At 42.8% G+C, this 25,451-nt stretch overlaps 1 protein-coding gene across 5 annotated transcripts in view; it reads right to left on the reverse strand.

The window, feature by feature from the left end:
• The window catches only part of casz1 (castor zinc finger 1), a 168,522-nt gene that overhangs the window by 49,395 nt on the left and 93,676 nt on the right, over positions 1-25,451 (reverse strand). For 2 of the 5 annotated variants that reach the window (XM_080295546.1, XM_026153741.2), the window contains exon 1: positions 23,252-23,716. The exons of the other annotated variants lie outside the window; for them this stretch is intronic. In XM_080295546.1, the coding sequence (XP_080151672.1) occupies positions 23,252-23,300 (49 nt within the window). In that variant the 5' untranslated portion in view covers positions 23,301-23,716. Of the gene's footprint in view, positions 1-23,251; positions 23,717-25,451 lie in introns of those variants that run through there. 5 annotated transcript variants of the gene reach the window in all.

Consider the following 25,451-nt stretch of genomic DNA (forward strand, 5'->3'; position numbering starts at 1 on the left):
CAGTCTGGCCCCACGAAACCAAGCGTAGACCACGCACCAGACAATGGGGCTTTGCAGCAGGACAAATGAGTACACACAACTTCAGCTGTACAGTGGCATACAGAGCATGTTATGCACACTCATTATGTGAGAAAACAGGCCCACAAATATTCAGTGGATCTGATCATTTAGCATCTTAGTGCTGGCACACACACACACATACACATTTGGCACAGGAGTATGGATGGGGAGGGCATTTGGAGGCTAATCTTGTTTCAAAGCATCCTCTTCATGTGCCGACAATGTGCTCGAGCTTCTCCACGAAATACTGCTGCTGAAGGCCTCATGTTTGCAACACATGTCAACATTTGACAAAGCATTACTTTTCCTCCCAACAATATTCTCCTGCTCAGGCCTCTGAAATGAGGGCGCTAACAAATTAGCTTTTTATGTTTATTTGTGTGTGGGTGTGTCGTGGGGGGGTAGTTTGGGGGGGGGGGGGGGGGGGGGGCAGATCTCATTTTCTAAGGCACCAGTTCTCAACTGCAAAGAGGGAGGGAGAGAGGGAAAGTGAGGGAGACAAAGGGAGAGAAAAGAAAGAAAAGGCTGAATGTTTTGGAGTCACGATTCTTCTCCTGATTGCCCTAGCTGTCTCAGTTCTGCAAAACATGACCCTCCCCTCCCTCAGCCACGACAGAAACACGGGCGACTGGATAAACACTATTTTATGCAGTGACTAGATGAATCGCCAGACAGTAATTACAGTCTTCCTCTCGCCCCAACAAAACTCTACTGTACAGGCTCTTTCTCTTACACCAAACTGCAGTAGCACGTACTACAAAACTGCAGGTGTGTGACATGTTTGTCAGTGCCTCACCCAACTAGATAAATATAAATATTAGACCCTGTAACAACAATGAAACGCTCTGTGCCGCTTTCAGTGATGTGTTAATAATCTGTGGCTGAAAGAGGACTTGTGTGGATGGACGATGTTATCATGTGCAGTCAAACGTTGTCGGAGCTGGCTTTGTAGAGAAAGTTTGGTGATTTTTTTTTCTGCTACCCTTGCAGTTTAGGCTTTTCTCTCGTCGATGTAACAAAAATAACACGCTTGTGTTCGTAACTAAACATTCCCACACAGCGGCTGGTCGTCTGCTGGGTCTCTGACTGCATGCGGCACAACATACCCACCGCACACAGCTGAGGCCTAACCAAATTTTTGAAAAGGGATCTGAACTTGACGTGCGGACAAAGTCCGTTAGCAAAGGGATTAATTTTGTTCATTCGGTGTTGGCACTTATTGACATTTCAAAAGATCACTCCTACATCAGCTACGAGCTGTCGGTGAGAGCAGTGAAACACACTCAGACACTCCTTCTCTTACTCCATACTCATTCATCCGGTCAGACCGTGCCCCAAAAGTGGTGCAGTAAACCATGTTGTCAATGTCCGAGCTCTAAAAAGCACAATTACAGAGGACCTCGACTGAATAATTTAAAAAGCATAATTACTGACCTCTATCCAAATTCCTCTGAAAGGTACATTAAGATATAGAAAAGCACTGGAGGTGGAAGTGAAACTGAGGGGAAGAGAGAGTGTGTGTCTCTCCAGGCCTCCCTAATGCACTCTCCTGCTGTACTCTAACTTCCTGTGGACCCCTAATGTGCCCGCTGCTTGCTGGCCTGATGAAGACTACAGTTAATGAGGCCCTTGTTTCTGAAATGAAGTATCTCAGAAACCATCAACATGCATTACTATCACCCCCCCCCCCCTTTGGCCCAAACACACCAATATCACCACCCCAGACCTCTCCTTGCTCCGTACCTTTTAGTGCCACCTCAGGTTCCGATGGTTGAAAAATAAAACAACAGCTGCTTTTCAGGTGTGTGTGTGTGTGAGTGTGTGGGTGTGCCCGTTTGGTGGGCTACTATTGACCTGGGCAGCCATCACTGCTAGGGTCACCAGCTCTCAGTTGATTTGGCTGAATGTATGAGGCTATGAGTGATTCTGGATTTGAATGAAGCGTCACAAGCATTTGTGCTGCTGCACGCGTGTGTGTGTCTGTGTGTGTATGAGCACTTTGGGGGGCGTGGGGGGTTGAGGCGGATGTTGAGAGCTGGTAGTGGGCTTGGGGGAGGATCCAGAGAGATGAGGCCTTTTTAATTAAAAGAAAATATTTGTGTTTGCATACTATCGCTGTTGGAACCTGGAACAATTCAGAGAATTCTGGCTGTTAAATGGCTTGCTCTTTAAAGTGATTTGGGGTATTTCAAATCCTCTTTGCATACATGCATTTTTAAAATTTCAATTATGCTATGCCCTTTTTTCTCAGAGAACTTGTATATTTTTCTATTTTATCAACTTTTTTCCTGCTATAAACCTTTTTTAAAAATTCGGAAGCATTATAAGAAGAAATTCATTTACCGATAGGCTTATTTATCAATATTAGAGTGCTGCTGTCTCTGCTGTATTTCTAATAGGAAGGATAGAGGGCACTGAAATAATTAGGCGACTTCTGCAACATCCTGAATGCCAAGGACAGGTGGATTAAAGTATTAAAACAATCGCATTTCAGTCTTGAAATAGTCCTGTGCACGACTCAGCACCATGCGCATCCGTTCAAGTTCAGCTGCCAGCTCCATATCGCCACAGGAGAGGGTTAGGGGAAAAAAAAAAGCCCAATCCCATTAGCTAGCGTACATCTCAGCAGACCTGCTGGAAACGTGAGCAAATCTCAGCGATGATTATCCGTCAGAGCTCTCAAATGATAATACATAATCGAACACTACAGGGTTTTTTCCCCCTCTGTAATCGTACAGCTAATTTGTGTTTCCCCATTTAGGTTAGAATCTGGTCGTTTCCAAATAAAAAAATAACAGACAAGATCGGCACAGCTGCCTCTGCGTCTCAGGATACATTAAAACTACTGTCCTCCAATTAGAGGGTAGAGCATGGAGTTTCCTACATTAGGTGAAGAAAATGATTTAAGTGAAAGTTAAGACACAAGACCACAATAAGGTCTACTTAGAGTGCAAAATTAATAAGGAAAGTGCTTTGTAGTGCTGTTTTACTCCTACATTGGGGGGAGCGATCCTCAATTTAATCAGGGGTGTTTAACTTAACTCTCTGCCTTCATAATAAGTATGACAGTACTGACAAAATTCAAAATTACTTCTCTGTAAAAATTGTAAAAAGCATTAAAGAGTCAAAATTTGCAGCGAACGCTAAACCAATAGATTTATTTTATCTGTAAAAATGGCTTTTAAAATGTAATTACTAGAAAATAAATGATACATTTTTTGTATTTCTATATGTAATTATATTTAACCTGAACACAAGCACTTAAAATATCCCTTTTTAAGCAACTGGCAATATGTAAGGTGAGCCTTTGATAAAATCTAAGCCTCTTAGCCCACCTCCTACCATCTGTGGCCCTAATATACAGCTTGCGAATGAGAAAGAAAGCTGTAAGTGTCATCTAGTCTGTGACTTAGAGTAACAAAGTCAACCTGCTTTCACAGCCGTGCTGTGGAGGTGGAATGAACCTTCTGTGGCAGAAAACAAACAGGAAGCAGAAAAAGGAGTGGGGACAGAGTGAGCGAAAACTCTGCCTTTCAGTCTCTGCCCGGTAAAGGCACTCTTAACCAGGTCTGACAGCTAACAGCTCCTTGGCAATTGGGGTTAGTTAAAGGAAAAGAAGCTCAAGTTTTGTTGGGGCTTTGGCTTCATAGATGTTCAGGAGCTGCTGCCCACTGCAGCATCAAAGGGGATTATAGGGACAGGGCCATCTGCCATCGGTGCCAGAATAAGCGTGAGCCCTTTTATGTCTCCGTCTATGTTTGTGTGCCTGTGTGTGTTTGTGAAAGAAAGACAGAGAATCCCTCATGTCTATGTACTTTAACTTAAAGGGGAGTGCAGAGGTGTGGGGGTGCAGCCCTCAGACTAAAGGTTTCCATCTCACCGCTCAAGTTTTACCCTTTGAATCAGTGTTAGGACTCAGAGCAGGTTCTTCACCGTACACACCTGAAGTACAGGGATGAATCCACGTCCATCACGGCTCACTAAAAACAGATCTAATGGTGAACGGTCTCTCTTTTGTCACTCAGGCACAAAAACACAACTTGTTTTTTTGTTGTGGGTTTATTGGAACACACTGCCACCCTCGTTTCCCCCTTCACCTCTCTAATTTGTTTTGGGTCTTGTTCCCGGCCTCCGCCTGGGAATGTTTTCTGCTCAATAGTCTGCTACCTTTTAGCTGAGCCGCCCAGTGCTTGACCTACTGCCGACACTTATTTTCAGCACTCTAATTGTCGTTTAATCACATATCAACCTGTCATTTAAAGACCCCTTTTTTCAAGGGGGGATATTTGCATATATTGTAAAACTAATTCCAATCGAAAGCTCCAGTGACTGTGAAAGTCTCTCTCTTTTACTTTCACACCCGCCTAGACACAGTTAAGCACAGGAGAGCGCAAGACGCACACACACAGCGCAGTCTGCTGCATCTCACCTTAACAGACAAAAACACACATAGGCAGACGCCATACCTGATATTCTCATTTCAGGTGGTTTTATCACATTTGTTAACAGTGTGTGGTGACACGTAACATGTTAGAATAGGGACAGCGACAGGAGTGATTCGGAGCGCACGTACTCATGTGAGCCAAAGCGAAGGTGACAGTGAATGTATAGTGTTATAGAGGAATCAATTAGAGTTAATAATGTATCACTCCTCCAAATGTTGCATTCATTTGTTCACACTTAGATAAAGCTACTGCAAAATAGGTTGTGCCGGGTTTGCCTGGCAGACTACACTACATTTACATTATCACTCTTATACATCGAAGAGCCATGTTCCACTTGAGTGGTGGCGGTAGAGTGGAGGGGTGTGTGTGTGTGTGTGAGAGAGAGTGAATCGTGTTTTTCAGGCCCAAGGAATGCCAGTCCTCAAGAGATCACCCCCTCTAATTACAGAGTGGGAGAAAGACAGCTCTTTGTTCTACCTTTTATTACATTAATTGATAAAACAGAGCTAGGGTGGAGCCTTCTTATGGGGGGGGGGAGGAGCAAACGGGGCTGGGATGAACTCGGGGGGGGGGGGGGGGGGGGGGGGGGTGTCCGTTGGGCAGATGAAGGTGGATGAGAGGCTTTTGGTACTGAGGTCCTATTTTCAGAGGGCTCCTAATCCCGTTCGGGGCCTCTATGGTGGCGCTCTGTCCTGGCACTGCTTTCCCACAGGAGGGCTGGAAGCAGGGGAAGCCTGTGGTGTGGTGGGTGACAGTCCCAGCAGTGTTCACTGGGCCCAGACCTTAATTAACCATCTCTTCAGGGGGTACTGAGGGCCACAGTGAGAACCTATGCCACAAACACCAGCACCTTAAAGAGGAAGTGGCATCTCATCCACTGTGGAATTACTGGAAGCTCTGCAGACCTGTAATACGGACCCCATGCAGGTCAAATCCATAGAAATGTCGCAGAACATTAGCGGGGCTATTTTATGACTGGTTATTAGCCCAACACAAACTGCACAGTTGGTTGATATTTTTAATATCACAGCTATTCAATTATAGGCCTAATATTAAAAAAAGACCACAGTCTGAAACACCAAAGGAAAAATATTCTGAAATCAGGAGCGACTCAAAACATGATTTAGATATTATTACTTTTCGAAACTAACCAATCAATAAGTTTCATTTCTATTTGTGTGGGATTGGTCAATCTTATTTGTCAGCGGTTAAGTAGCTGTAACAGGCTTTGTCATGGCTGCAATCTGCTTCTGCTTGTTTAGGCTACCTGCACACAACACAGGCTGAGAAGCGCTGGTGCAGTGGCCAAATGGAGTCGGAATATGTTACAGAGGCAATTAAGCATGTTGGTGTGTGTGCACGCACACAACAGTGTCAGAGGTGCTAAGCTGGGCCAAACATGCCTCATTGAAATGTCCATCTTAAAACCACCCAAGTTTCTCATCTCCCCCCGCCCGCCCTCCGACAACCAAGATGCTTCAAGACTGTCAAAAGCATTTTCCACAAAGCTGAGGAGAGGCCAAGGAAAAAAAGAGGGACCTGCCACTGTCACATGCATGCCTGCGCGTGCACACGCACTCGCGAGGCTGTCAGGTAAATTAGATCTGAAAGCTGACAATTTCTGACCATATTTCCTTGATTATTTCAAACAAATGCACACCAGCCGCTCTAAGGAGATTAAAGTGACATAAAAGTCCCGAGTGGGAGGAGGGAGGGCAGAGAATCCAGGTCACCCCCATTTGTCCCCCTGCCTGACAGCAGCTATATCGCTATCCAATCCAATAAAAGTCCCCCCCTCCTTTTGCTTTAATTAATTTTACAGCTAGCTTGCTTAATTACTTTCAATCAAAATCCTCTTGCCATCACAAAATTAGAAATGGTTCAACTCCATTAGTCTAAATTCTTCATTTACATACACAAAGACTGTCAGCTCTTGCTAAGCAAACGGCCTCCTGCTTGATGAGATTGTTTTTTTCCACACACTCTATCACTCTCTCAGTTACACACACGCATGCGACTGTGGTGTTAATTTTTTTGAAAGGAGAAAAGTAGCATTAAATTATTTGAGCCCCCTACTTAAGACATTCCCTGCCTAATCAGGGTTCAGGTAAGCTGTCGTACACATCACCCAAGGTTCTTCTATAACTGGCGAAACTCCGTGTCAAAAGAAAACTGTTTGACCTCGCACGAGCGCGGGAAAGCAGAGGAAAATAGACGCTTCACATAAGGGATAAGCTGAATTATTAAGGCAGCGTCCATGTAAATGAGGCTAAGTGGTCCCCAATAAATCTGCGTCCTTTGTGGCAGGGTATCACTAGACTGACCAGACTCTGGACACTAGTGACACAGTCGGCTGCCGTGAGCAAAGCAACTGGATTGTTCGCCAGGATGAGGGCCCGTGCCCTGCCTTGCTTCAACTTGGCACACAGGCATCCTCTCCATCACACACACACTGCCTAAGGCCTGCACATCATCAAGAATTAAGGACATGCAGATAGGGTTTGTGCATTGACCAAAGTGAAAACCCAGACACACAAGCACACCACCATGTGCGTGCACACACATACACACACGTGCACACGCTACTACTGCCATAATTAGGTCCTGAGATGAGGACATTAAACTGGTGTAATGCAGTCACTGCAGCAGTACACTACCACAAAATATATCGACACTGAACCTAGATGCTCATCAGCGACACTTTCCTATCGCTTTTTCCCCCCTCTGTTCGCGTGCATGCTACTGAGCCTGCCCTGCGAAAAACCACACAATACAACAGTGTTTGATCTGCTGCACTCATATTATCTTATCTCACAAATGGTTTTCTTTTACAAAGGTAAAGACGTGCAGGGGGGGGGGACACTTTGAAATGAAAGAGGTGATGAAGAGACACTGTTCACAACTTAAAATAATTCCCAACTAGTAAACATTGGCTGGAACAAGTCAAAAGAAGAGAAGAAGAAGGGGTGTCATCCATAATGGCCTCGCAGACGGACTACAGTGCAGGTCTGACCTGGCCTCTTTGCTCTGTGTCTGCAACCACCAGTTTTCCCTTGCCCTCTTTTACCATTACCCATTAACACTGTTAATTATCCAAATCCATCATTCTTGGGGTAAATGAAGACTGCCTCTTTAATTCAATTTAATAGGATCATTTTCCAACCCACATTCACTTTAGCCCCAGCTGCCCGCCTACTAGTCCCCCACTGTGTCTTTCCCCCCCCCCACCCTTCCCCCCAATGTATCTGTGACTCCTTTGGCTGCATCTTCTATGGTCTGGCTCTCTACCATTGGTGGGAGGGGAGGGTGATGGGGGCTAAGGCTCGCTGGCAGTGATGGGCCGACGCGCTGTTGATCTCCCATGTCTTGTCTTGGCTCGGCTGGTGGCAAGCAGCAGTTCTGGGCTTCCAGTCTGCTGTGCACACTTCCTGCCTGCCGCACACAAACACCGACACACACACACAGAGGCTCAAAGTACCATCCATGTTCACCGGGGCTTAGCTAATCCTGTCACATCAGGCTAGGTTGGCTGAGTTGAGGCCTTTCTTCCACCCCGACTCAACACACACACGCACACACACACGACCACCACCACCTCCGTGTACCTCCCTGCTTTGCCACCACTTCTTCACTGACTCCTGTTACTCACTTTCTCTCTCTCTCTTACCTTTGTTTCATTTAACAAGGTCACACTTGGCCAACTATGGCATGCAAGTGATGAGACGGGACAGCTGACGAATCTCTGAGTGTTCCTGTGCGATCTTATGGCTAATGACATCACAATATATTTTTATATTTCCATTTTTTTAAACAGCAAAAATACTGTGGTTTCTTTGCAAACAGACTGCATGCAACTTGCACTGCCATGCAATCTAATGGGTTTTAAAGAGGCCATCTAATGATGGCTGTTACAGTAAGAGACAGGCATGCATGTCACCTGTTGTGATGGCACGCCACCAAAATTTGTTTATAAAATATACAGGTCTCATTTTGTCTTTTCTTTCCTGTTGTGTGTACAGTGTGTGTAGTGGTATCTGTATCAAAACAGATTTTCCATGCAATTACAGCCATACCATGAGTGACTTCAGGCTGCGTATTGCATGGCTTCTCCAATTTTCCTAACTGAGAAGTGTCTGAAGCTTTTTTTTAAACATCCATTAGAGTTTAAATAAAATAATACATCAAATACAGAAAATAAAGTACACGATTCCATGCTTGAAAAGAAACACTGAGCGCACGTTAACGCGCCACAAAGGCCATCCTTTGAATTCTCTGAAGAATTTGTTAAATATTAGCTCCTCTTATCCCATTATTCAGCGTGTGGGTAAATTTGCCCCCATTTCCACAGTACACCCCCCCTTTATCCCCCGAGACTAAACACACTCAAACCCACACATACATATGCACACAGTGCTCCCTTTACAAGTTTCCCAGACAGAGACAGACTCTGGGAGAGTTTCAAATGATTTTAGCCATGATTTAATTTGGTTTGTTAAAGGGTGATGTCAGCACAATGGGAGACGAGCCTCTAAATCCACTACATTCACCCAAAACGCGCAGATGAGATAATCACTGGTGACGTCTACGAAAACACTTATTATATTTGCCCATCGCCTGGCTGAAGCTGTTAAAACTCATCAGCGTTATTCCCTTTTTTTTTTCTCTGGGAAAGAGAAAATAGCTCAACATATAGTCGAAACTGTCACCCCCTTTTAAAGAGACAGCGGCGACTCTGTTGTGGCTGCGGACAGAGTTTAGAAAAGACAGGACGGGCCCATCAGAGATCCATTCAATATTCAATTTGTTTGCACCCAATACTAATTACATAAAACATGCACCACTTTTTCCTTTTTTCTTTTCTGGTTCTACCGAGAACAACAATGTCAAGGAAGCTCCAAGTGCGTGGCTGCATGTATGCATTGCTTGTTAGAAATATGTAATAGTACCACGCAAGAAACTGCATGAATGAGTACTGCTGCTCCCTTAACTTGTCCACACATCTCGCAATGGCTTAGGGCTGGCAAGGTAGCGGGGGAGATAAGAAATGGATCAACGTGAGCCTTTCTCATAGCTTAATTTATTTTAAATCCAAGCCCTGTTTACACATGGCACACCGAGAGGCCTTGTCAGCTCTAACTAGCATTGAGATATTTAAAACCATTAACGCTGTACAGCGGCAGCCTGAACCTGTATGACACAAGCTGCTGCTGTATGAGGCAAAGCCAGAAGTCTAACTGCTACAGATTCCACTTTCAAACAAAGCGTAGCTACAAAACTCTTATCAGACACTCGGATATTATGATAATACCTCAACCTGCCTTTTTTTTTAATGTGAGGAAAAACGTAAAAACTACACATGCATTAAAAGGAGTTATTATTATTCCTAATTTAGTGTATATTTAGCACAGCGGCTAATCCCACAGAGGCAAGGGTCAGAATATGAAACGCACAGGCTATCTACCTCCCAACAGGATAGCCTCGTGGATCAGCAGTGGTAGCCATGTTGACCCGCCCAGTTATTAAAGAGGCTAATCTGTTCAACATGTCAATGTTAGCACTTTTAGCTGCGATTAATAAAAGAAGACCCCAAGAGTGCTGTGTGTGCTTTTTCAGTGCCCCAGGTTGTTTTCATTTGGTTTGTATTTTTAGTGGTTTTCGCTGTTTGGTAATTCAACAGTCCTCTTTTCTCCTATTAGCATAAACAGTGTAAATTATTAACTTTGTTAAAAGAATTATAATCAGCCATGAATCCTTAGCTCTGTAGTACTTTTGTGTGTTTTTGCCCGCTTTCTGCCACTGGCAAAGACTCACAATGGCATTGCAGGCATCATTAAAGCGAATGTAACTTTATATTTTATAGATATGGAACAATGCGCACGCGATGCCTGACTTTGTGGCCGTTTCTTCTTAAAATGTATGGTCTGGTGGCTTTCACAGGCCAGCAGCAGCAGAACTGCTCTCTAACAGACTTGCTTTCTAAGTGCCTGGTGCTGTGTCTTAATTTGTAATCTAGTCAAACCAATTGTCCGCTAGCTAAAAAGGTCACCGAGACAATAGACTACACAGCCTCCCACAATGTAGAGAAAGCCCAGGGTGTCTTCTGTAGCTTTTTAACCAAAGATGTAATTAAGACACCTTCATCTTCCTGGGTGAGGAGGGCACCAACAAGCGTCTGCTGGAAACGCAGGAGGAACTCCACATTGCTGGAAACGGCAGATGTGAGACACAAGAAAAAGAAAAAAAATCACTCGTCTCTAAAGTGGAGCGTCACCCCTGAAGACATCTGGTAAGGGTACCTGCTCGTGCAGTCAGTGTGTGATTTTATACATCGGGACGGCGACTGTGGCAAAGCAAGCTTGTTGGGAAAAACTGAGTAATGCAAAGCAACACAGGAGAGGCAGAGGGGGGACTTAAAGGACGTGATTTATCTGGGCTTGATTGCGTGTTAATCGAGGTTACGTGTATTAAGTGGAATCTAATTGGAACAGACACTGGCAGTCTGACAGATCGACATGATGCAGATGGATTGAGGGGGAGGCGGAGAAAGGGGGGAGCGAGGGAGACAGGGAAAGGGAGAGAGAGGCATAGTGCAGTTGAGAAGAGAGGAAAACAGAGGCAAATAAACGTATCATTTTGTTCCTTTACGTGGCCAAACACCAAGAGTTTTATGATACCCAACATTAAAAGAGAGCCTCTGAAACCGTCCAACCATATAAGCGAAGACACGTCTCACGTGCGTGTCGTGATTGGCGGCTGATGAAACGTGTAGAGGAGGACACACACGAGTGAGATTTTGAGTGACAGGACACAGCACTGGAATCCGCCCTCCCCCCTGCAGTTGCCACAAACAGTCATTTCTGCTTTATTGGAAATGAGAGAAAAAAAAATACCCCTCCTAAAAAAACTCGAGGTAAAGAGGTCGAGTGACAGCTGCCGGAAAATTTCCCACCTCGACGAGGGGACGAGCAACTGTTCCACCGGTTCTTATGACTCTTTGCTTCCCCCTGACAGGCGACAACTGTTTCGAAGGCCCTCTCCCCAAATCTGAGGCTGAATGACGCTTTCAGTGTTACCAGAGTAAAAAAGAGGACCACCTGTTAAGGTCAAGCAACTGCTAACTCACAGCCAGTGGGAGGGGATAGTGAAAAGGGTCCAAAAAGACAAGAAAAAGACTCGGAGCTGAACATACAGTGTTGCACTGAGACAGCTTCTATTGTGGCGTTCCTCTGAATTGGTCAGTGTGGCTATAATTGGTAACGAAGGGATACAAAGTGTGAGTGACAAGAGAGGCCTCAAAGCAGCAAATGGCCCAGGAGCAAAAATGACTGTCACAGCGTCATTATCTAAATCAGGGTTAAAAAGACAGTAGTTCCCAACAAAGGGGTCACTTCTACTGATATGTGTGTGTTTAAAGAAACTAAAACTGGACGTAAGAGGAAGACATACAAGGAGAAACGACAAAGCGGGCAACTATGGGCATAATTCAGGGGAGGTTTGCAGGACGCTACAGCACTCGAAACTTCACTCATCAACACAAAATGCCTAAATTGTTCTCGACGTGATCCCGTCATAGCAAAGAGACAGGGGAGTTGTTTCGGTCATCCGTTGATTTGATCCATTATGACTGTTACACTAATGGCATTAATAAGGGCAAAATTGCTATTTTGAAACAGAATTTTCATCCTCTTCATTTGGCTAACCTTATCGCCTCTCTACTCTTCCTACATGGAAGCCGGTGACTGTGACTGTGCGTGTGTGTTCGTGAGTGCGTCTCTGCCCCCACCATGTAATGGCTATAAGGTCATCTCTATTTTCCAGGCTTGGTGTACAATGTCGTTGGATTGCAACATTTTGCATGGTTAAAAACAACAAAACGAGCTTTGATATTTGACTCCCTGCTATTTTCGATATGTGGCCCAAACCTCATTTAACGGCATCACAGTGTATGTTTGAAAAAGTTGCAAAACTAAGTCGTGTTTGCCTAAACATTCAAAAGGACGACACTGTCTTACAGTGAGCGCATTTGAAACCGGCTTTTAAAAAGTACATTAAAATGATCGTGTCCTTGAAGGGTGCATTTAATTTACTGTAAACTTCATTGTATCAGTACACAGAATGCGTGGGCATGTTTTCTGCCTATTTGTGCTGAATGTCAGTACTTGTGGTACTTGTGTGTATGTTCAGCCCTCATCGGCCTCTAACATTGAGAGGAATGACACTCTGTGATCAAGGACATGAATTGCTCATTGATTTTTAGGGGCCAGCTTAACTATCCATTCCAATTGATTTTTAGCTTTGCTGGGTGTGCGAGTTATGGCAGTTTTAATGTATCATCTGTATGTGTACTCATCACCCTCTGCAAGAGGATTTACAATAGTCTGCGGATAATGCATATACAGCACCATGTGCAAACGTGGGACAGGGACTTTATCCTTTTCTGCTGCTTTTTCTTTTTATTATTATAAATTCCAAGAAGCAGAAACCATAAAACCATATTTTTATAATAGGTGGAAAAAAAGAATCACCTTGGTTATTATCTGCTCCAGGACTTAGTAAATGATCTATTGGGAATATACAGCATTGTTTTTTATCTTGATACATTCATGGAAAATAAAACCAAAGCGTGTGAATGAACTGTAATCCTCTTTAATGCTAATCAGTGTTGTTTAGAGCGTTCATGTCAGCTTTCACTTCCACATAGCCACAGTAACCAGAAAAAGAGTTGAAATTGCAAATGGACTCATACTCTACAAACAGAAGCACTATGGCTTTGCCACAAACCATCACCATGAAAAAATTTGAGTATATATATATATATATATATATATATATATATATATATATATATATATATATATATATATATATATATATATATATGTATGTATGTTTGACACTATTTTAGTTCTTTACATTTAGAAGGCGGTTGTCAAAAGAAAAAAAAAAAACTCACATTACCACGAATTAACAATTCATATAAACTATTAATAATCAATGATTTGGTGATGTAAGAGACAAAGTCAGAGCAATGTGATCCAAAAGGCAGTCTAAAGTCATCTGTCAGGTAGAAAGTCATTAAAATAGGGGCTCGTTTTCCTGTACCAAGCTTAGGTTTCACTGAGGCAGGGATACATTTCTATTCTTCAGCAAAAGGCTGCGCGCTCTCATATGATATCATCTCTTTCAGAACATTACTCTCAGTGGCTTGTCTTTTTTGTCTTTTGTGTTTTTCTTCAATTCAAATTGCCCTTTTTTCCAAATGGTTTTGGGTGAAGCAGGCCTCTGTGTGAGGTAACTGCCTTTTGTTCAGTGAAAAGGACTGCATAAAGCACACTTTACTCCATGCTTTAAAAAAACAAGCCTGCTTAATTAATGTTTTACAAGTGCTGCTGTATTCTTAGTAAAAAAAAAAAAAAAAAAAAAAAGCCTCTATCAAAGCCGGCAGGTTCAGATTACGTACCCTAATTGAAATTCTGAATTTCTAAGCCAACTTCTTTTTTCCCCGCTCCCGCTCTTTCTCCCTGCACACACAATAAAGCCTAGTGTTTTGTAGTCCACAAATGACATCAAATCATCTAAGTAATATGGGCTTTTCTTTTTTTTTTCCTGTATTCTCATGTTCTGGTAGTGGGTTCATGAGACAGCTTAATAAAGCAGTAAATGCTTGGGGAAGCCTGAGAGCCTACTGTGTACGGGTGTATGTGTGTGTGTACCCATGTGCACACGCGTGCTCTTGTGTTTTACCTCCACCAGGGACCTCAAAGCAGAAGGCAAAGCCTGGTTCCACACACTCAAGCAGATTTTCCAAAAGAATAAAGCAAGAATAAAGCCGGAGAACAAAAGAGAATGACTAATACAGAAACCAAAGCCAAAAGTAAGACACTTATCTCATGGGTTGACATTCATAGAGCCCATATTAATGCAGTCTGAGCTAAATGAATACAGCATAATTTACAGGTTATACATGCATTAGGTGCTGGAGGAAGGCAAGCTGTGTGAACAGCTGCAGGTGTGGGAGCAGCCAGGCTGAGGCTGAGTTTGGACAAGCATCACAGACACCAAATGGCACAATAGAGGAAACATAGGTTTCTATGTGCTGGTGACAATGATCTAAGATGTAGTTGGAGACTGACTCCACAGGGACATGGGGGGAAAATGCTTTTTGCTCAGCTCGCAGCATATATGCACAAACATTTGTTTCAAAGGGAAAATTTCAACCTTTCCTACCATCACTGATTATCTGGCAGGTAAGTGTAGCAGGTGATTACATAAATTACAGAGTTTAAAAAAATGTCATCCCTGATAACCTTTGTTCTAAGTTAATCATTGCAGCAAAAGAAAATTGCTTCTCTCCTCTTTTATATTTACCCAAACTCCCCCTCTTTCAGCGGGGTATTATTTTATTGGCTTGTTTTGCAAGCATTATAACTTTGCATTCTTCTCCCAAGGTCAGTTTCTACTGTGCCACAAGGACTATTTACACATGGGGCTTTTTCAGGTCAGTTCCATTGTATTTACATCAAATAATTTTTGATAAGGGATGTAAAAGACCTATAAACCCAACATCATAAACAGGAGAGGTGTAGCTGAAATAAGGACAAAAGATCAACGGCTGAATTTTTCCTTATCTTAGACACGTTGATATTTTTGAGTCAACTCTCGTCACTCCCTCACCAACCCCCGCTTCGCTCTCTCTCCCTCCGCTGAGTGGGAGCGTGGACTTGTTAGATTTAGTCCAATGGCTTCCCAGTGCGGCCAGCGAGCGAGCTCTTGTTTCATAGAGAAGCAGCTCCCCTGTTATCTCCCTAGCACTATAATCACTTAACAAAGACTTGGGCATTTGCACAAATTAAAACATCAATAATGCATAAGTGCTTTTCAGTTTTGAGCTATAGTGTCCCCGTATTGGGATGAAATACCCCCTCAGTCAGTGGAAAAACTTCTAGCTCGCCATCTTCCGTCGCACAAACGACTTAGAGAAGCCACAGTCCCGCTTTGAGCAACAGCCCCTCCTTTGCTTAAACTTGAGGCTAAAGCTGCGGCGAACAGTTGGGATCTGCTTTGGTAACGGGACAAAATGGCTGGGCTGAGTGGGACGCGGAAGTTGTTTTAAAGCGAGAGGCAGTAAGTGGTGGTGGTGCATCAATGCAAACAGGCAACACCCTTGAGTGGCGCAGCGTGGCATCCTTCCATAAACAACACCACCGCCATGTCTCCGACATTTATGATTTGTGGTCAGAATGGCAACGCAGGCCTGATTCTAATCCAAGTCTGCATGTTTGCCCTATCCTTACATGGCTAAATCTGCCCGACCTACTCTCTTATTTTCCCAGATGAAAACACCAGACGTTTCATATGGCTGTCAGGGAGCTTTGCTTAAAACAAGTTATATGAGAACATTACACTTGGACAAGGGAAGGGAAGGGCGGGAGCATCATGGGAAAGAAACTAAGTAACACTTTGTACCAGGATGCTGTTCGGGCTACTGTTTAATTTGAGAAGAAAACCTCCTTCATGTTTATCACTGCAGTTGCGACTCGGTTGCGCTGACTATGGAGGAGTTAAGTATCATTATTGGACTAGTAAATCCATGACCAGTACCATTCCAACACCAATTGAGGACGAGCCATTCTATACAGATGGCCTCAAGGACAATTAGCAGTAATGATTGGTTGCCACATAAATGAGGGGAATTCTATTTGCTGGTGCACTTGCGGATGATCACAGACCAAATGCCTCTGACAATAATATGGATGGCTGCTTTAGACTTACTTGTAAATGCTGGTTAAATATACAGCAGAGCCGGGAAAAAAAACAGTCGTTTCTGTGGCGTCTGACTGTCTCTCTAATATTGAAGTAATACACGGCAAAGGAAGGTTAAACTTCACCCGTTTTGCAGACTTCCCACTCTGATGAAAAATAAAGAGATGAGACAAAATAACACAGTGATCTAAAATATTATCTCTTCAATCATACCCTTTTCCCCCGATATCTTCATCCCCCCCTCGCCCCTCCCTTCTCTGTCAGTTAGTCTGGCAAACAATCCCCTTGTTAGCAAACTGTTAAGACAGCCGCTTGGTACACAAATTGCGCTCGACCAAGCGAATTTGTTTTGCAAGGGTGACCTGTTTAATCATCTCATTTTCTTTGGCGGACATTTATTCATCTGGTTTCCACGGTTACAGAGAACATTAAGGGGCTACAGTAATAAGGCTGGAGAGTCAAACAGGTAATAAAAAAATTAACGCCATTTTCCAGCAGCCGAGGACAGTGGGTGAAATGAATCAAGGGAGAGGGGAGAGGAGCAGCGGGGGGAGCGGGGGTGGGTGGGGTGAGTGTTGAAGAGGGAGGGAGGCGGGGGAGGGAGGCGGGGGAGGGGGGGGGGGGCTCCAATATTGTCCAAACAATAAGCCTTAGCGGTTATTTTACTCTGTAGATCAGGTGGTGCTGTTATGGACATGACACTTTGGGCACAGAGCAGGAGAGATAAAGCTTTTAACGTGGCCCTGCTCCTTTTTTTTATTGTCATTTAGCGATTACATATCAGAACAATTAAAAGTTAGCCCAAGATATCTATTAACTTTGCTCTTTTTTTATTTCTCCTGCGCTCGAGAGGCTAGATAATTTGCACTTTTGGCAGCGCAACGTGTCAATAACATGCAAGGGGACAGCATGACATTTAAAAGCCCTGGTGAGAAACGCTTCGCAGTCCTCCCGAGTTGAATGATGTTTTCTTCTATTGTCGTCTGAAAAAAACAAAGCAAAGCAAAACTGAGAAACGGCAGAAGAAAACAAGAAAACAACCTTGAAGATTATGGAGTTTATTGCTCTCAGACTGACAGTGATCTACACACAAATTGAGAGAGTCCAGTTTCTGGCCAAATATAGAAAATTCCGGTACAATAGGGGGAACAGGTGCTGAGGGCCCACAGAAAGTGACGAAGCCCAAGAGCTGGGTAGCTGCTGAATGCCAAATAAGGCAGTGAGACACGTTGCACCAAAGCACCAAACACCCTACTGTAATGTCATTTTCTAAGTCTGATGACTGTCAACAATTCTCCCTCTGACTGTATTCCCTATACGTGAGCGTGCTGCTTCGGACAGTTTCCCCACTTTAATAATAACCGAACAAGCGAAAACAGGCAACAATTTTTATGCATTACTCATTTCTCCACTCCTTCCAAAACTATTTCTAATTGACAGCACGGCTTTGGCACTCCTAAAATATGTACAAAACGTCTCAACCTAACCCTTCATCATTTAAATTGTCTGGTTTAACCTGTATTTGGGCATTTTGCGACTCTGCCAACACCCTTGTGAGAAACAAACCAAAATGAATTCTTTTCTTTGTTTGCTGTCGTGTTACTTGTATATACATTGTTGCCCGGGTGGCTCCGGTGCGACTGAGGTTGGGAGAGGGAAGCACGACTGCTGGCAGGCAACATCTCTCCGGAGAGGGAGGGGAAAAAAGAGATGTCAGCCGACCCGGTCTCGCACACGTGCGCGCGCGCACCACACACACAAACACACACAAACGTAGGATACGCACTCTAACATCAAACATACACCGCTCGCGTGTCACAAGGAGCGCTCTCCCCTCTTCGCTCCTCCCCGAGGCAGGAGCCTGGAGAAACACACTCTCGTCATACATGCAGGGTGAAATCCCCTGAAGACGATACAGAATGGACAGAAAAAAGGCTAAGCTGTGACTACGGGACTGCCAACTGTTCTGCTAACAGCCTCTTAACAGGTGTGGACTCTAGAATCATGTAATCCTATCAAGTTACCCAGCAAAAAAAAAAGAAAAAGAAAGAAAGAAATCCGGCAAACTGCATACTCCTGAACTCCTCTCCCCCTCTCCTTCCCCCTCTCTTTCTGTTGTGACAGAAATGAACAGCTGGGCTTCAGATTTATCATGTACAGACAGTAATTATTGCTGGTGCTGCTTGCTACTGACCCAAGTGAATAGAATGTCACATGAAAACACACGCGCGCAGCAGAAGGGGAGCTGGATTCGAGGGGTGCCGGGTTGGGGACCGTGCGGAAGATGCGTCGGTGACACAAAAGACAGAGCAGGGCAGTGTTTAAACGTCACTACGCTCCTGTTTGCAGTCAATTATGGTTGAGGACAGGAGTATTGGCTGTGTAACCCGGCAGAGCAAACATTTTGTTGCTCGCAGTGAAGGTGACGGGAAAAAAAAAAGGTTCAATGTTTGTTCCTGTTTTGTTTGTTTTTTTCTTTTCTTTTCCTCCAATCAAAAATAAAATCAGAGATATCCCGGCAGGCCCAGAATTCCTGTCAAGAGAAAGGTGACAGAAAACTGAAACTGAGAGAACTGAGAGATAAACTCAACACTAAAAAGCAGCAGCAAGGTGTGAAGACCAATTTGTTTCAGCACCTACTATTCTCTATATGCTTTGCTTTTCCGTACATGTATGACTGACTAAACTTGCCAACAATTTTACTCAGTGGTAAATATATATATATATGTAAAGGAAAACAATTGATACTGGCCTATGCAAAGTATTTCTTTTACTATCTCAAACCAGTCTGACCCCACCTGCTGTATGTATACCAGAGATAAGAGGGTGAGGAGATAGACAATTAATCTATTACCCATGTCAATCACTGTCCTTGTCATTAGATAGTTAACCCCACGTTTGCTGACTGCTTTCACACACATTCAGCTGGAAGTTGCGGTCCGCCACATTCCATGCCCACTAACCTACGTACGGCCTGCTTCACACCTTAAAGACCCCCTGCCACATTTAAAGGGATTAGTCACCACATTTTGTGCCGGCTTAATCTCTCTTTCAGCTGGCCTAATAAGTGCGCCCCGATAAGCGAAGCATGCAAATTCATTCATGGCCAGTGGAGACCATGCTTTCAGACAAATGCGCCAAAGTCTTGCACTCTGCTAATTACCTCTTCATTTTCCCCGTTTTCCCCTCTTATATAGCATATCAACAAGCAGAGATTATTCTACTCCCTCGCTTTGCATGAAATTATAATTTCATATGTAAGATTAGGGGGGGAAAAAAGTTACTGGATGCATCTCTCCTGACTCTGCTGCGCACCAGAATACATGACACGGCACATTCAGCTGAGAGATAAAAAAGAAAAAAGAAAAAAGATTTATTTTCTCCTGGTTATGATGATAAAAATGTGTGTGAGGGGGGGAAATATTAAAAACTATTTTTTTTCTTTTATGTGCTTTTCTAATTTACAGTATAATTTATAAGTGACTGCCTTCCATTTTGAGGGAACATAATTACGAAGGATATTTCAGGATTTCCACTACTCCTATTCTGAGTACAGCAGCTTCACAAACACGCAATATCCGTGACAATAAAAACTTAGCAAGTTATGTTTTAGATAATAAAGGCAATGAAGACCCAAGGTGCAACCTGTTTATCATTCTGGAATATTTCTTCACCAAGTATTAATTAGGCCATTACTCCAGATTGGTGACGGGGAGCTTTGAGGTTTTAATTAGGTGCTGGCCACTGCATGAGTGCACAGGAGTGAAGAAAGGGGGTGGTGATGCCACTTGCCTTACTCCTGGCCCATATCAAGTAGCCCTGAACACTTTGGCTACTGCGGCAAGATGCATAGCAGCCCACGTGCATCTGGAGTTTATTTGATCATTTGATCTCTGATGTTTCCTCTTCCTGTGGCAAAAAAAAAAAAAAAAAAAAAAAGGCCAGTTGGTGTGATTTGTGTATTAAAAGATGGGGGTTAAGGTAATTATGGTGTTGGGTGGTTTGTGTCTGGTGACTGGGCACAGGCTCAATCAGGACTCAGCTGTCCCTCTCTTTTTCTTCACCCCCCCACCCTTACACACACACACACACTCACACACACACCAGCGTGCACGTGCACACACAAACTCACACACACACACACTTCCCTGCCCTTGTCTGCTGTCTGTGTCCCCCCTTCTCTACCCCTGCCACTCTGCTAAAACCAGGGATAACGCACACAGCCTCGCATAACATCAATCAAATACCGAGAGCGGACCATAAAACTACACAAACACTATACGCTGCCATTAACTACTGCATGTGACACTTTGTAAAATAGAGAAAATGAATTTGAAGATCTAAAAAGAATTAAAGGGTAAGGAAAAATAAAAGGGGTTTGTTGTTTTAAAGTTTTTTTTAAATAAACAGTAAAATGCTAAAATAAAATATCTTCATTTTTAACATTGAGAAGAAAACAAAACAGATGCCGTTTAAAAAAAACCCTAAACAACACACATCTATTTCTAAATTCAGTAGCAGAGAGTGAGGTCTCATTACATTCAAATAACATAAGTGAACAATACGAAAAATCTCACATTTTGGTATAATTTTAAACATTTATTAAATAAATAAATGTGCAGAATGCGAGTGTTTTTCCTCGGTTGACAAGGCGATACTAATCACCTCGTTGCTGAGAAGCACTCTTCCCTGACAAGGCTCCTTAGAATACAAGGATCCCCCAGGAGAAATCGGCACGAAAGAGGTTAAAGACAATGACTCGCGTTTTTTCCCTCCAAACGTCTCCCTGTTAAATTTATTTCAAAACTCTGTTAATCTGCTGTACACAACATTTCCATTAGCATAGCCCGGCCCCCTAATAAAAATTCCAGCTAGTTTAATTAAAAAATGTAAATTTACTGTCATCCAAGGAGCTGCAGAAATAGGAGTGCAACAGCATATTTTATTGCTTAAGACATCAAATTGATTCGGGTTATTGCTAAATTGTGATAAAAGGTTATTGAGGGCCTTCAGACCTGGGCTTGTTTTTTTCTCCCTCATTTCATCCTAGTTTTGTGGAGGGCCGTAAACGATGGAGAGGGCCACAAAGGGTTAATGAGACGACTCAGTGAGGGAGAAGGCAATCAACATTATGACTCATAAGAGGGGAGAAAAACATTTTCCAAGCTGACGAAAAGTTTGAAATTAGGGTGTGTCACAATAACAGTTGAACTTGTTTGTTGTTATTTCAAACGATAATGCAGGACACCTTAAATAACCAGACATAATAACCGAGCTCTCTCCTGTCTGCCTCTCCTGAGTGTTTGTGAAACCCTGTGGTCACAGTGGTCTACTATACAGTCTGTCAGCGTTTTATTTGATAAGGCAAAAAACATCTTTAATTTACATTAATCCTGCGATGCACAAGTCAAAGCCGATGTCGTGCCAAAAGTGTATGAAGTGCAACGCAGCGCCGTGAAAAAGGAGAAAAGAAAAAAAAAAAGAAGAGGATGAAAATAAAAACAGACATAACTGACAAACATATTAAAAATAACACCCTCGTGCAAAGCTCGCTCGAAATATGACTTGCGTAGTTTTTTTTTTTCAGGGAATATTTTAAAAAAGACCAAAAAAAGAATAAATATATTTTCACGGTAACCTTTCTGTAATTTACAACACTGACATCAGTTTAAAAATACCCTACTCAAAAAAAAAATACCACAACGTCTGCTAAATATTTTCACACCAAGTGAGTTTAAAATAAGGCATTTTAAAAATAGGGTCGATAAGACTGATCAAAGAGGACCGATTAAGTCTAAAAGAACTTGATGTACAGTTACCGAGCAGTAACATGTATATGTGGTAATAATGAAATATACTGAGAGTATTATTACACACACACACACACACACACACACACACACACACACACACACACACACACACACACACACACACACACACAATGAAAGGAAGACACCACTTGGTGTGCAAGCGAATGGAAAACACACGAGAACACACTGCACGCGCAAAACAGAAAGAACTAAATGTGACCATAAAATGTGACTTCTTTTAAATCCCACTAAAAAAAACCCGTCTTATAAGTGGTGAGGAGAGTGACGCTTACACGTATAATCCAGTTACAACACAACAAGTTTATCTTTCTAAAAGTACGCACAGAATCACTGATGTTAACCTGGCAGCTACAGGTTTTTATAAAAAAAACCTGCCTCACAGGTGTGTGTGTGTGTATAGAAAGGGAAATGAATCAGAATCATCGTATGAAAGCACTCAAACGAATGGATCGTTTGGTTACAGTTTTACCTCACCTCTAATGCTTTTAATTTATCTGTTTAATGCATGAAAATAGCCTGTGCACTGTATGTACACTATTTAGAAGTACCTGGCAAGGTGTTAACACTGCTGCTGTTCCCTTTACATGTGGAAAACATAAGCAACACAACAGTTTGTTTGCTTTGTCCCCTTAGCAACAAACCCTTAGGCCATTCAGGTTACCCTAATGGCATTGCCAGCTCCTGCGTGTGTGCCAAACCAATATCTTTATTTCTAGACTCAAACTGTGACTTATCAAAATAAGAAAAAAAAGTATAGCTGAAAGAAAGAACTAATAAGCAAGAGAAGAAGAAACAAAAACAGGCTGACAGGGAGTTGTGCCGCTCTCTAGAAGAGAGACGTACTCTGTCAAGAGAAAATGAAACTTGCTGTGTGAACTTTCCTCACATGTGTACTGAATGTAACACAGTGTCATGAAGCGTGTGCTGAGGAAACAGGCAATCATATTTGATACTGCAGTCACCTTTGGGCACTGTCAAAGAGCTATAAATAATGGTGTCGCAACACTTGGGTATACGTACGAGCTGGCACATAGTTTAATCATGAACAACTTCCCCTCTCTGTATATTTAGTCAGAGATAAAGGCACACCTTAAACTGTCAGCTAATAAAACACATCTGACAAAGACAGAAAAGAAGAAGAGTACTCACCATATTCAGGGAAGTCGAAGTTAAATCCTCTCAGACATGTAACTTTCATAATATTACTCAACTCTGTTAGAAAGTCATTCGAATGTTGGTTGTTGGAGGGGGGGAATACAGCGGAAAAGTAACTAGATTAAAAAAAAAAAAAGAGGCTTCCTTCAATCAAGCACTAAACTCCTTGACATGTAATCTGTCAATAGTTTGTTGCTGAGATAATGCCGGCTGCCACGAGCGGATTTGATTGGCAGCTTAGGGTCTGGCCCCTCCTTCCTGTGGTTTGACGGTGATGGGGGGGTTAGGTGAAAGAATATGGAGCCTCCCCCTTCCCTGCTCTGTCTCTCTCTCTCTGTGGCGCTCTCTCTCTGCCTCTCGTGCGCTGCCTCCCTCTCTTGCTTTGCTCCCGTACACACACACACACACAGACAAAGCTGTTGGTGATGTTGTCTGAATAGGCTGATAGGAAATTATGGCAGAGGAACCGGAGCAGTTTTTTTTCTCCCTCCCTCAGTGGGCTGGCCTTTCCATCTTTGTGGTCTTCTAGCCTTTCAACTCTCTTGGGTGGAGCCTCCACTGCCTCTATTCAAATGAGCGAAGGGGGGGCACACAACACTTAAAAAAAAGAAAAAGAAAAAGGGCTTTCTAGAGAATAAGAGTATACGTTTATTAAAACATATTATACTTTGAGGCTAATTATTTAAATCCAATGCAGTGTGACTACATGTAAAAGCTGCTTTTAAACACATATTTAATTAGCGTTCTATATATAAAGTACAACTACAGTAAGTGGAAGAATATTTCCACAATTTTGTCCTCACTTATTAAATCATAGACTATATGTTTGATGTGTACATAGTCAAAGGGCAGGATAAAGCCAGGCACATTACTATTTGGTAAATATGCTTGTCCTCATGTCTATCACAGAAGCGTTAAGCTTAGAAAAAGATTTCACAAAATACATTTTCCAGCCCTTTAGCTTAAAGCGAATAACTCTTTCCCTCCCTCACAATATAGCAATCCTCTCCATTTCAGCCCTGCATGGTATACTTTCTTTGCTTCTCTCTCTGTCTCTCACTCAGAGCGCTCTGGTTCTCCTTCCCTCCCTCTGATAAGCTATCAGTTTTCATTGTAATTTCAGGTGAAATGATAAACGACGGCCGTTACCAGGTGACAATGAATACTTTATAAGACAAACCCTTTATTTGCCTGGCAGTTTCTTCCGCAGCAGCATGCAAAGCGCCTCGGGACCATTTGTACATAATGCCCATATACTGTAAACATGGTGGTGTGTCAAGAATGTGGAATTTACAGAGCGACACAAAATAACAAGAAAGTCTCAACTTTCAAAGGTAACTGGATATTCCTGTTTTCCACGGCAGGTTTACTCTGAATAAAGGTGTTGTATAACTAGCATTTACTGGACACAGAAAAGAGGAAATGAATAACTTTATGGCTTTGGACCATAATACAATAATACATAGGTCGGGCTTCAGTTCCTGAGTGCTGTTAGTCTGAAGTATGTACATAAAACTGGTTTTGGTTGATTCTGAAATTATGATGACTCATCCTGGCTAATAATGGAAAAAAATAAGGCTTTGTCTCCTCCTTCCTAACCCACATAAAGGAAAATGACCTTAAAAGAGTTTCTATCAAAAGGTTCCACCCTCGATTTAACTTTGTACTGTAAATACTACTTTTATTAGCCCGGGATCTAATGAAATCGAATTGTTTTTGTTGTGCACGACCTGACTTGCGACCGCGCTTTTGTTCTGTTGCTGGATAAAAATCTTTTGTGTCAGTCTCCGTACAAATAAATAAATATATATGTTGTTAATGGATTTGTGGCCCGTGTGAATTGCTAGATTGAAACCTGAAAATATAATAGTTACTAAAAATGATCGCATGCCACTGATGTGGTAAAAATTTTTGAAGTGGTGAGAACATCTGCCTGGCTCTAATGCTGTGATGCTTTTTGTCTCACATAGGTGGAGCATAACAATAAAAACTTCCACAGTATCTCAAAAACTTGATATCAAGGGGGCGAGTGCAGGGTGAATTCTATTCATGTAACAATGTCCACAGGAGGCAGGGTCTGTCGTCCATGCATTACAGCCTTCTGGACCCTCGAGCTGCCATCTTTGGGGGCGAAACCATTACTTTTCAAAAGGAGCTGTGGGGCTTTTCGTTTGATGTGGCGTGAGGGTATTGT

This window comes from Astatotilapia calliptera, chromosome 20 (assembly GCF_964374335.1).
Source record: "Astatotilapia calliptera chromosome 20, fAstCal68.1, whole genome shotgun sequence".
Lineage (NCBI taxonomy): Eukaryota > Metazoa > Chordata > Actinopteri > Cichliformes > Cichlidae > Astatotilapia > Astatotilapia calliptera.